Consider the following 12,402-nt stretch of genomic DNA (forward strand, 5'->3'; position numbering starts at 1 on the left):
TGGCAGCTCTAGTGGCGAAGAGATGAATCAAACAGATACCAACTGAACGAAAGAAAACTCGAAAATAAACGAAATACTTAACGTAATGAACTCGAGCAAACTGAACGAAGTGAACAAATACGCCGCCATTTTCTCTTGTGCATTTCTATGTCAATAGTTTACTAATATCAAAATTTGGTGGGGTTTTGTTGGGGTAAATTTCCCAATTTTCCCATAAAATTAAACAGTTATTATATAGAATAGTGCAAAAAGAGTAGTGTGATATCGAAAAAAGGTTTATATGTTATTTGAATTATGTAATGACGCATCGAAGGGGCCAATAAAGCCATTGAATAAGAGTCGTGTGCGTGAGCGAGCCGAGCTGTGGCCAACGGCAACAGCAGCAGCATCAACATTCGTCCAAATCACAACCTGAAATTGTACCAGCAACGTTATAAGCCATAAGGAGAATCAACGAAATATTATAGTAGCGACTTTATATTGGGGTCTCTACCTCATTGTGCAGCATACGCTGCCTAATTCAAAGGCATTGTGAGCCTCCGTAAGTTCTCAAGCTAGAACATACCCCGAATTGTTTAAAAGTTGTTTGTGTTTCTGTGTGCACGTTCAAAGACCGAGGAAGTCTCCTCGAACTTTACTCTTGCGAACTAAGTCGTTCATACCTGTTCAAAAGTAAAATAGGGGTGCCGAAGGGGCAAGTATAAAATTACTACGAAGACAATAGGAAAATAAACCAACAAAGGCAGGAGTTAAAATAGTGAATCTGAACTAAAACGTGAGTTGAGTGATTTTGTGTGAAAATTTTAAGGTGGTTGTCCCCAACAGTCCAATTAATGCTAGCAGTTCGATTGTTAATTTTTAATGAATAAAGGAGACGAAGTCTACACTTGTTGTAGGCCACGTATCCTTTAATGCCTACTAAAAGGTGTATTTTACACTTTTATTGTGTCGCCTTTTTTGGCATAAATACTAAATGTGTTGTGCGCTATTTAAATAAATTTGTTTCTTTTTATAAGGCAATTAAAAAATATATATCAACGTATGTACACATAAACAAACTAAATAAAGACTAATTATATTGGAACTAGTTGATACCACTATTTGGGACATGCTTTATGCTTATATATAGAGATGAAATATTTTTAACATTTAATTTTTTGCAGATATACTGGTAAAGGTTTGGCTTGCTGGTTTAGTCGAGATAAATCACTCATTGCGAAAAGGCAATATAATCTCCATCTTTCCCAATCCTCGCAATGGCAACCAGTGATGACGAGCCGATGCACCTTTATGAGGTATTCCAAAATTGTTTCAACAAAATCGCCAACAAACAACCGTCCACAGGTGGCGCCGAGCGAAATGGTGGCTACCAATCACCTTACGGTGGACTGGGAATGGAGAATGGAATGTACCCCAACGATGACTTTAATCCAATGCACGACACAGCAGGAAGTAGTAATCGCTTTGGAGATGGAGGACCTGTAGTAAATCAGTATTTCGACACTAATCTTGGAAATGGTGGAGGTGTCCCTCCAAGTGGATCTGGCGGATCTAGTGGTGGTTGGTATTCTTCTCCCGTAGGTGGTTACGTGAATCAAAATTCATATCAAAACAATGGTCCGCTTGAACCTCATCACCTAACGGCACAGCAGCACCACAATGCTGAAGCGCAACATCATGGTATTGGTGGGGGCGGTGGTATGGGTGGCGGTCTTCCCATTGATAATGTCGGTATGCACAGTCCTGTGCCTACGTCTCTACCGCCCATGAGTTCGTTTCGAAGCGGTACTAACAACTTACAACAAATAAGTGGTCCTGCGGCTCATTCCCCAGCGGCGCTCTATAATTCGCCACAGCACAATGCCCAACACAACGCACTGGCGACGGCCAACGCTCACGGTCATCACCCCCTCTCGCACACCCATCACAACCAGCAACACAGTCCGGCGGTACAGTCTGATGCCTTCGGTGTAGGTGTTGGTGTTGGGAGTCTTGGTCTTGGACCGAAAGGACCTTCTGCTGCTACTGGTAATGCGACTGCCTCTTTGCGACAACATATGTACATGACAGCAGCTGCAGCGGCTGCCGCCGATCAGAGTATTAGCAGCTTTAGTTCGAATCCGTCGACGCCGGTGAACTCCCCACCGCCATTGACACAAAGTGGTTTGACACAATCTCTACTTGATAAGTCGGTTGTGGGCAGTACAGGAGGGGGACCGCCATGGGGAGCGGTCTTAAACGGTACTGGAGGAAGTGTGAATTCAGTCGGGGGAGGAGGAATGGGAGTTGGTGTAGGAGGTAGTTATGCTAGTGACGTTGGACCATCGGGCTTGCACACAATGGCCGCCGTCTTCCAAGGTGCGCGCATGGAAGAACGTCTTGATGACGCGCTGAATGTGCTACGTAACCACTGCGAGCCTGAGCTGCTGGGCGGCGTAGGCGCAGCCCTTTCTGCCATGGACAATATGGATGGTTTGTCTAGCTTTGTGCCAACCTCTCCACCCTCACATATGGTCGGCGGTGTAGGCAGCACAAGTGGTGTCTCAGCTCTACACTCGCCACATGATGTTCTAGCTGGTGCGGGGCCCTCCGTTGATACGGTAGGCGGTGGTGGAATGAATTCCACTCAATCTGCAGTTACACAAATAAAAATGGAACGTACATCTACGGCCACATCTAGCGCACCTGGAACCACGACAAAATCGTCAAAGAAACGAAAAGAAGCAGCGGCTGCTGCCGCCACATCCGCAATGTCGGCGGCATCAGCTAACTCCGGGGGAGGCGCATCGACGTCATCGATGAGTGGTGCCATGGGCGGAGTAGTTGACGGACCAGATACGAAACCAACCAGCTCAATGGAGGCTACGCAACATAACCAACAGGGAGCATCAGGTAAAGGCTCAAAACGACCTCGTCGATATTGCTCGTCTGCGGATGACGACGATGATGTAGAACCTGCAGTTAAAGCGATGCGAGAAAAAGAACGACGCCAAGCCAATAATGCGCGGGAACGAATACGCATACGAGACATTAACGAAGCGCTCAAAGAGCTCGGAAGAATGTGTATGACACACCTAAAGTCGGATAAACCGCAAACAAAACTGGGCATACTAAATATGGCAGTCGAGGTGATAATGACGCTGGAACAACAAGTCCGCGAACGTAATTTGAATCCGAAAGCGGCTTGTTTGAAGCGTCGAGAAGAAGAAAAAGCAGAAGATGGGCCAAAACTTGCGGCGCAACATCATATGTTGCCTCAACCACCAGGCGGTGGAGTTTACGGACAACCGCCGTTGCCACAGGTATCAGTACCACCTGGCGCAGGGCTACCAGTACCACCGCCACAAGGAAGTGGCGTACAATTGCCACCACATTTACAACAGCACAATCAACCACAACATCCACAGCAATAGCAGGCGGCAGCTATAGCAGCGGCAACAGCACTCATGACTGATCCTCCCACTTCCCAACTACCTTTCACCACACAGCAGCAGCAGCAGCAACAGGAGGCTATCAACATTAGCACCACCAACACAACCAACGCCATTGAACTGGAGCAACAACTATTAAACAACCTTTTCAGGCGAAGACATCCACCGCCACCACACTTACAACACAGCTCAAACAATACGCATGCGCATTTGCTGCACCAACATGCACAACACCAGCTGTAGGCAAACAGGCAAGCAGGCAAAGAGTGGCAATCAGACATCAGGCAGTTATGCAGACCTTTTTGCAAATTTCCACGGTGAAGAACAATAGTGATGGTTGGTTGTCTTGTGTTGGTAGTTGTTCGCTAGAGCGCACACATACGCATGTCCCACACACGCACACACACGAACACACATAGGCACGCCCATGGAAGCGTCACAATTGTATATAATTGATAATTGAGTAAGAAAAATGACTCCATAAATTCATATGCATATGTATGTATGTCGTACCTTTCATTTTCACTGCGGCTACTTTCGTGGCATACACGGGAGTCGCATTTTTAACGTCTTATATTTGTTTTTATTAGTGCTCACTTCTTTTATTGCTTTACGATTCAGTACTGTGCTGATTTGTCCAGGTTTTATCAGAAAGCTATTTTATAACAATTTTTATTTCATTCTCTACTTGTCGTACAAACATAAATCATGTACAATACATACGACAGCCATATTTTTCTAAACCTTTATAAATTAAGTAGTATAATAATGATAAGTAGATTTTGTATCGCTTCGTTTGTCGTTTGTTGACCGTAGTTGTGCATATTTTTTCGTACATTACAAATCATTGTCATAATTTTTTTATATGTTTAGAATGTTTAGATTTTTTAGATAATACAATCCAATATTAGATGAGCAAATGAAAAGAGACACGGTTGAATTCCCACACTCCACACCTTACATTTTATTTTATAAGCAGTAAAGTTAGTAATTGAAATAAAGTGTTAAAAAGCTAATCGCTCGGTGAATTTGTCACAACAGGCAGCAGCAGAAGGAACATAGTTTTTTGAATGAAATAATTGGCTTTAAAACATTAATAATTCTATTGCGAATACAACTTAAAAAGGTCTGGGCCGATTTTTCATAGCGCATGTTATTCAAGAAAAAGAAACATTGCTAATGTTGAACAGTGCAACTAATTAACAATGCCGGCAAGCTAATCACAAACAGACCATTTTTTACGTTTGTGTTCAAACGTTTGCAATTTTACCTCTAAATGAAAGTCTTATGAGTTACTGTGGACCAAAAAGAATGTGCATTGAAGCTACTCATCTACAAAGCTGAACATCTTTGTTGTTAGTTAAGCTATTTAGGTAAAACCAAAATTAATTAAAATACCTTTACTTAAGTTTCTTGCCGTAATAAAGATTTTTTTAAATAACTACTTTCAGCACTGCAACTTAAACAATATTATGCTACTACTTTTTTGAAGCCGAACAAGCCTTGTACACTAAATTCAAAATGATTAAGCTTTTAGTCTGCTAATAATTTAACCTGTTGATAATTTGAAACGAATTAGTATTTAGTGTGGCAACCTTCGGCATCTAGCTCTGCTGTAAGCTTTTTATTCATAGAGTGAACTGAGTTCAGGCCAAAATCGCGTAAGCGGTTATCGCGCCAATTAAGAAGATGAACTGAGTTCCGGGTAATATTTTGGGGCATATTCTCTCTCATATATCTTTAAGCGTACTTTAAAGCTCGCTCTTGTTCCTAATTTTACGCTTGTGCAGTTTTGTTTCCATGTAAGTCTCACGTCTAAGCTCTATTGGGTTGAGGTCAGGGCTGTGGGGAGGATGTGGAAGCACCTGTTTTACATTGTACAAGAGCCATTACCTCACTATTGCGATGAATGTTTTGTATGATTGTTCTGTACTAGGCAAAAATTTTATTAAATTTACAATAATTTGACAATTAACTGTGTCTGGTTATCGTTTGAAATTTTCAAGTAGTCTATTTTGTTCATGATGTCTTCTATAAAAACTGAATTTTCGAGGCCGTTTCTGCCCATCGGTCCGCATACCATGACACTGCCGCGGCCATGCTTTACCGTTTTCTTGTTTTTTTTTTTCAACCCTTTTGCATCATTCGACGGAGGAATCCGTGAGCACAAACTCTCTCTTATCACCAAGAGTGGTATAATCCGCAATAAATTATTTTTTTGTTAAAGTTTAAGGATAATAAATAATTTTTGTAATCCTGTAACATCTTTTTCATTGGAATAAACAGTAAGTCTTACCGACGTAAGGTATTTTGAGTACATCGCGCATTTCGAGCGGTGATGCAAAGGGGTTAATGTATAACTGCTTTATACCAAACAGACGTGAGGCACCCCATTCATTCCCATGGCAGCCGATTCTACGTTACCGGAATGACTCGGGTTTTTCCCGACCCAGGGCTGCCGCCCCAGTAAACTAGCCCTGTCTAGTGTATCGTGTCCCACGTGAAGTAATACCTTTTTGGCAGTTCCGCGGTGAGAGTGGTAGATTGTGGAGGGGTGTTTAGTACATAGGTTTATCTGTGAGGGTACAAGGTCGGCATACTGCTATGTCGGTATGGCAGTACACATGAGAGTTTCCTCTTCACGGACGTCATCGCTGATAAAAGGCCGTCGGTTTACGTTATTCGAACGACCCGGATTTGTATTCGGCCAAGGACTGTCACTCCAGTAGCACTCTAAAAACGGTATGGGTAGTGTTTATGCTACAGCAACAACAACAACCACATACACAGATTAAATTTGGAGTCATCCGTAAAAATAATAGGGTCTCTGAAGTTAGTAAATTGGTTTCCATTCTCCTTCGTGTATTGCAAGCGCTTTAAGAATTTTGTTTTTTGTTTTTTTTTTTATAAGTGGAGCTTGCATTTTTAAAATATTGTGAACTCCTCGCAATGACATGACGTCATCTTTGTTTCCATAGAAAACAGTATCCCTTTCCACTCATCGTTGGTGTTCATTGTTTTCTGGCCGTGCCGAACCATTTCTTTCGTTTCGTTCAGAGAGCAATGCCTTCGTGCTGGAAACTTTCAAAAAGTCTTGCTGCGCGTGAACGGTTTTTTATGCTTCTTGCAGTCGGTGCATTTCGTTTTCGTCCGTAGCCTTGGGCGGTTTCGTTTCGATTCGCACCCAACCAGTTCACCCGTACAGTTCTGCACAGTTCTTTGAGCTTTTTTCCTTCATTTGAGCTTGTTTTTGGGTTTTGTTTTAGTTGTAATAACGAACAACCTTAACACGCCATCCTTTTTGAATTTTTTTAGAGAATTTGCGATATCTTAGTATGCCGGCGCATCGTGGTAATACTACGGGGTCGAGTGCCTTCAATGCAGCATTCCTTCTTGCCCACTATTTGTATAGTTTTTTGTTATTAACACGTTCCCGCCGGCGCTGTTATTCATGGTCTTCGCCCACAGACGGCAACGTTTACATCTTTTCGCTCTATCGGAAGCGATTGCAGGTTATATAAAACGAAATTTTTTCATAAGGGTAGTCGTTTATGGCTTCTCATCTCATAGGTACCGTCTAATAAAGTTGGTTGTACACGCCGTCCCATGAAGCAATCTTGTGCGAGCCACCGGTGGTACGTGTTGAATATAAATAGCATCGACTAATTAATCCACAAGTTTCCTTTAAGGAATGCGTACGCTTTGCTAATTATACGCACCTCGCTTTTATAGACATTTTCATGCAAATTGCAATTGTCTCTCAGTAATGCAGAAAGATACAAATACACCCATGGGGGCCGGTCATTGTTATATAGTTGAAGGCGTGTATGTATTTGTTTAGTCGTTATCACAGCTTCGGCAATCCGTTCGTGTGCAACCATTAATTTCGTTATTATGTACGCATTTTACGTGTGCTAATTTCAAAAACTACATCTGAACTTTACAACTTTGGCTAGATAAATGGAATTGACATACACATGCATTTTGCTGGTCATGCCCCTTTTTCTTCTTCACATACACCATGTTTGTGACTTTTACCAAAATGCGAAGAGGGGAAAACGATTCTTAATCGCTGCGCACCGAAGGAAGGTTTGTTGTTAAAAGGCAATCGAGTCGTATGCATATCTCACCTACACCTACACGACTGCCAAAAATACAATACGGTGCGAATGTCTTAAAGTGCTGTAGTATAATCGTGATTTACGTTTCAAGCAAAACTCATGAGGGTCTGGTACTCAAATTTTTTTCATTCTGGTAAATACTCACAATTGAAGAACAGTTTTTCGTTCCACGTATGTAGGAGTTGATCAAAAAGTTGTGGATTCACTTTTCCCACAAAAAACGTATGCCGCATGAATTGAAGCTTAGGAAGCTCACCTTATCCGCGTGACACGCTAATATTATTATTAATGTTTTTTGTTGTATTAATCGGGTTATTTGTAATTATTTCAAGTTAAATCTGATTTTTGGCAACTGTAAAATTTTAAAAGAGCTATTTAGATTGCAAAATTTATATGTAAATAGATTTGTAGTATAGTATTACAACAAAAATAGTTTTCACATTCACATAAGTATTGCGAAAATCTTCAACTGCCTTGATTTGATGATCGCCGAGCAATGAGTTTCGTTATAGAAAAAAGTACTAGAACTGTTTTGTAATATAAAAAATATAAAATGGCGCGAATGAAGCGAATAAGGCATGGATATGGGCTTAAACAAAACAAACACACAAAAAATGAAGTTACATATATTCATAGATTAAAATACTTAATTATTAGCTGCATATATACATAGGTACATAAATACATATGTTATAATAATTACGATTATATATATAATAAATACATATAAAATGGTTTAAATTTAATGAGAATAGCCTGTAAGCCCGTAAAACAAATGATACAAGTTGAACGTTTAACGAAAAGTGTAACGACGATAGAACAGAACTTGAAGTGTAACTAAGAATTGTATGGAAATTGTTGTTGTAAGTATCAAGAGCAGCATAGCAAGACTATAAACATTTAAAAATACAAATTTTGTAGTAAGCAAGTATTCTTTGATATGGAAAAGCGAAAAGTGCTCGTCTCGACGAAATGTTGCATGTAACATCTATGCACTTACTTTGATGGGAGGCAAGTGCTATTTATACAGATACTCATATAACTTACTCAAAAGCGGTCGCAATGGCATGTGACCACACACATAGAATATAATAGTATAAAGGAGGTTAACCTTAACATCTTTTGCGCTCTCTACTCATCACAATACCTCATCCAAATCCAGTTCGCTCAGTAAACCTTCAATAGAGCTGGGCTGAGCTGAGCTGAGTGTGCGTGCGTTTGTTCTGGCCGTACCAGGTCGAGATGTTTACTACATCTGCTCTCTATGCATCTCATTCGAGAAGCAAGAGTAGTGGAGAAGCAGCGATAAGTTGCAAAAACAAGCAAGCAATGGGTGGACCATTTCTCGATACTTTGGCACAATTAGTTTAGCTAGTTTTATTGAGCCATAGTGCACTGCGGCCTCTGATGTGGTCTATTGTGATTGAGGGCTTCCGTACGTACCGGATTTTGTAGCAGGCTAGACTTCTAACTATCCAGATTCCATCCCGATATACTCAACATTTGTCTAGCATATAAAGGTACCCCGCCCGACGCTAACCACCTATTCACACGTGGCCTAAAACCCACCGCCCGCCCCCTTAAACCCTGTCCCTTTGGACCCCCTCCGGAAATGTCTTCAACTACTGATCCAGTTTAGAGTTTTAAAAATTCAGTAGTCGCAGTTTTGATGTCAATCACATCGCAAGGTGTGATGATTTATCCTGAAGACGCTATAGATATTCTGCAAGGTGGTAATTAGGTGGTAACTCGTCTCACTTATTAAGTAACATAAAAAGCCATTAGCTTCCATTCCAGCCACGTCTTCTTTCTTTAGTCCCATAATAATCGATGCTTTCAAAAAAAATCTTCGAATTGGGTTTATCTGGCAAATAAATGACCATTTCTGGTTTGCCTGAATCTACACCAAAAACATCAGGTGATATTCATGGTGTGTAGTCAGTAGGGGTTTTAATTTAAGCTTGATTGGTGCACGAGTTGCTATGGAATATAAAGTTGTAGCTTTCATTATAAAAATCGAGAATGTGTATAATTTTATTATAGAAGTTTTTACTAGGTGGTGTAAGTGTTGATATGAGTATTTTATATGAATATATCGGGTGTTTTTTTAGTTGCATTAGAACTATTGATAAAGATAACGATGGTTGGCCAGCTGATGAGAATGGCAAACTGCCAAGCCATCATGAGTCGTTCATTTTGAAAAAAAAAAGAGATTCTTTGCGCGCACTTCGTCCATTTTGCGTGCGGTTTACACCCTGGCAGCATCATCGGTCCTTATTTCTTTTGAAATACCATAAGGAATGGCGTACGCTATCGAGCTATGCTGACCGATTTTTTTTGTTTTTTTTTTTAATTAATCAGCTAAACATGGACGACAAGACGGCGCAACTTGCCATACAGTGCGCTTAAAAATCGATTTATTGGATTGATCGAATGGACCATGTAACTCGTAGCCACGCAGATATATGCCAGATATCATATTCAAAAAATAAATACCCTGAAATTATCTACCAGACTATAATAAAACTTAGCAGACTACAAAAAAGTTCATTCCAACAATATTTCTGTGTTGTATTATCATTTTAAGTTCTCAGACTCTTAAAAAACCACCCGATAATACTTTCGCTTCCATCTTAAAAGTTTTATGTATACAATTGCTGTAACTTCTTCGAAACGATACACTTACGCATAACACGAAAAGGCGTTTCAAATTATTTCATTGTATATTTTTGTGACTAATAACTTTCTGCGTGCACTCGCTGTACAAATTTGAAAAATAATAATTGTTCAAAAGTTGCTATGTTGCAACGTTCTTATGCCAGTGTTAGCCACAGAAATGTTGCAATTTATAATTTTGACTGCCGTTTAACTGCAAAATATCGGTAAACCATTGCAAGCTATGATTGCAGCTCAAAACAAGTTGGCCAAATTTAAATGTAAAAAAATAAAAATGTTTATTCATAAGCAATTGTTAACGCTTACAACTACTGGCCCTTTATTGTCATAGCTCTATTTTATTTAAATTTTAGTTAATTTTAAATTTAGTTAAAATAAACCGCAAAACAATAAACTGCACTAATTCTAGGTAGAACTCATGCCAAGTGTTAGTTTATCATTTTCTGGTTAAGATAATTTTTTTGTAGTTTTTCGAAGTTTATCTTTATTTTAGAGGAGCTACTTTCATTGCCAAAATTACTTGTGTAATATTGTTTGTTTCCTTTTTTCTAAACAATGCCTTCTTGTCCTTAAGCGCCATCACATGACATTATACATTTTGATATTATGTTGTTTTTGTAACAGCATAAAGCATTTCCCTCAAATTGTGGGGAATGTTGCACGAGTGATGGGATATGGTATGGCCAGCGCGTTCCAGTAACGTAGACCCAATTGTCGTGGGAAAGTGGTGAAAAAACATTCAGTTATATAGAAAAAAAAAAAATTAAAAAATACAAAATTGAAAATAAGATTCATAGTTACAATCGTCTGTAAGTTAATTAATATTCTATATATACATAGTTAATTTTTGTTATTTTAATTATGATTTTTTTAAATATTTTTTTGTATGGTACTTTTTTAAAATAATGACAACAAATGTCATGAAGAAGTATTTACTTAAACAAATAAATTAATCTAAGGTTTTATATAAAACTAAATAATTTCGAAACCCTATAAAAAAACCTACAAATACATATATAGATCGAGTATTTTAATCAAGTACATCCAGTTGTTTACCTACATCATGATTATATGCGTAAAGTTTGTATCTATGATAAATTTTATTTTTATATATATGTTTACATTGATTTATATTATATGTTTGTGGAAGTCTTAAAGGGCCACGCGTTAATGCGGTATAACGCAAGTGAGAAAGTGAGAGATATATGTATATGTATAGCAAACGAAATTGGATGAAGAACTAAGGAAATTCTATGTATTAATACTATTAAAATGGTAAAATATATCACATGTGTATATTATATGTACTTAATTTTTCAATGTTGTTGTTGGATTTATTTTTTCTTGCACTAAAGAAATGGGTTTTTGTTTGCTTGCTCATTTCTTCTTACTGGCTTCTAGCAATAAGTGAACTTCGTACGGTTGCGATAGTTCACAGAGTTCCTCACAGTACGAGCGTCTCTTCGGAAATGCATCTGGATTTGCAGTAATGCGCACACAAAGGTTAAATTAGACGTGCCAAACCCTAACGCCATAACCTTAGCCGTAGTCTTAACTATAATGATATGTATGGCCTTTTATTATTGGTGCTGTAGCCAAAAGCAGCTGGTACGTAGTCATGGTGAAAAGAATCTTAGAGGTGTACTACCTAGCATACCGTTATTCAGCTCTGAGCGAATTTGACAGATATGCCGACCTTATTCGTTTTGTGTTTCACTGAGCTAAGGCTAAATTTTGTGAAACACAAAACGAATGACGTAGAATCCAAAGTTCCGCTCAAAAATTTTTTTTCCACCATACCTAACGAGCAAACATTCCCATGGCAGCCGGTTCTACGTTACCGGAATGACTCGGGTTTTTCCCGACCAAGGGCTGCCGCCCCAGTAAACTAGCCCTGTCTAGTGAACCACTTATCATCATCAGCAAACCTGGTATCTATCATTCTTGGTACGTAGTTGTAGTTCGTTAGTTTGCATTTTATTTGGCTTATTTTTTTGTTTTTGTTTAATACGAGGTAGCTCAAGTGAAACAATTTTCAATTTTTGTGATTTTTCCTGCCAAAAATTCAATCAGCTGTTCGTAAAACTTGCAAATTGTTACTGGTTTTGAGGTCACATGTACTGTTTTTTATATTTTTCGCTTTGAGAGAGAACTCTAGGAAATTAAGTGCCTGG

At 39.2% G+C, this 12,402-nt stretch overlaps 1 protein-coding gene across 1 annotated transcript; it reads left to right on the top strand.

Moving 5' to 3' along the window:
• The first annotated feature begins 115 nt into the window (after nucleotides 1–115).
• LOC129246877 (protein daughterless) lies at nucleotides 116–3,413 on the top strand. The gene is made up of 2 exons (XM_054885586.1): nucleotides 116–775; nucleotides 1,164–3,413. The coding sequence occupies exon 2, from the start codon at nucleotides 1,257–1,259 to the stop codon at nucleotides 3,411–3,413; it is 2,157 nt and encodes a 718-aa protein (XP_054741561.1). The 5' UTR covers nucleotides 116–775; nucleotides 1,164–1,256.
• The last annotated feature ends 8,989 nt before the right edge of the window (nucleotides 3,414–12,402 follow it).

Source organism: Anastrepha obliqua, chromosome 5 (genome assembly GCF_027943255.1).
Source record: "Anastrepha obliqua isolate idAnaObli1 chromosome 5, idAnaObli1_1.0, whole genome shotgun sequence".
NCBI lineage: Eukaryota > Metazoa > Arthropoda > Insecta > Diptera > Tephritidae > Anastrepha > Anastrepha obliqua.

Coding starts and splice junctions, on each gene's coding strand:
- LOC129246877 (XM_054885586.1), top strand. CDS start 1,257: ATGGCAACCAGTGATGACGAGCCGATGCACCTTTATGAGGTATTCCAA.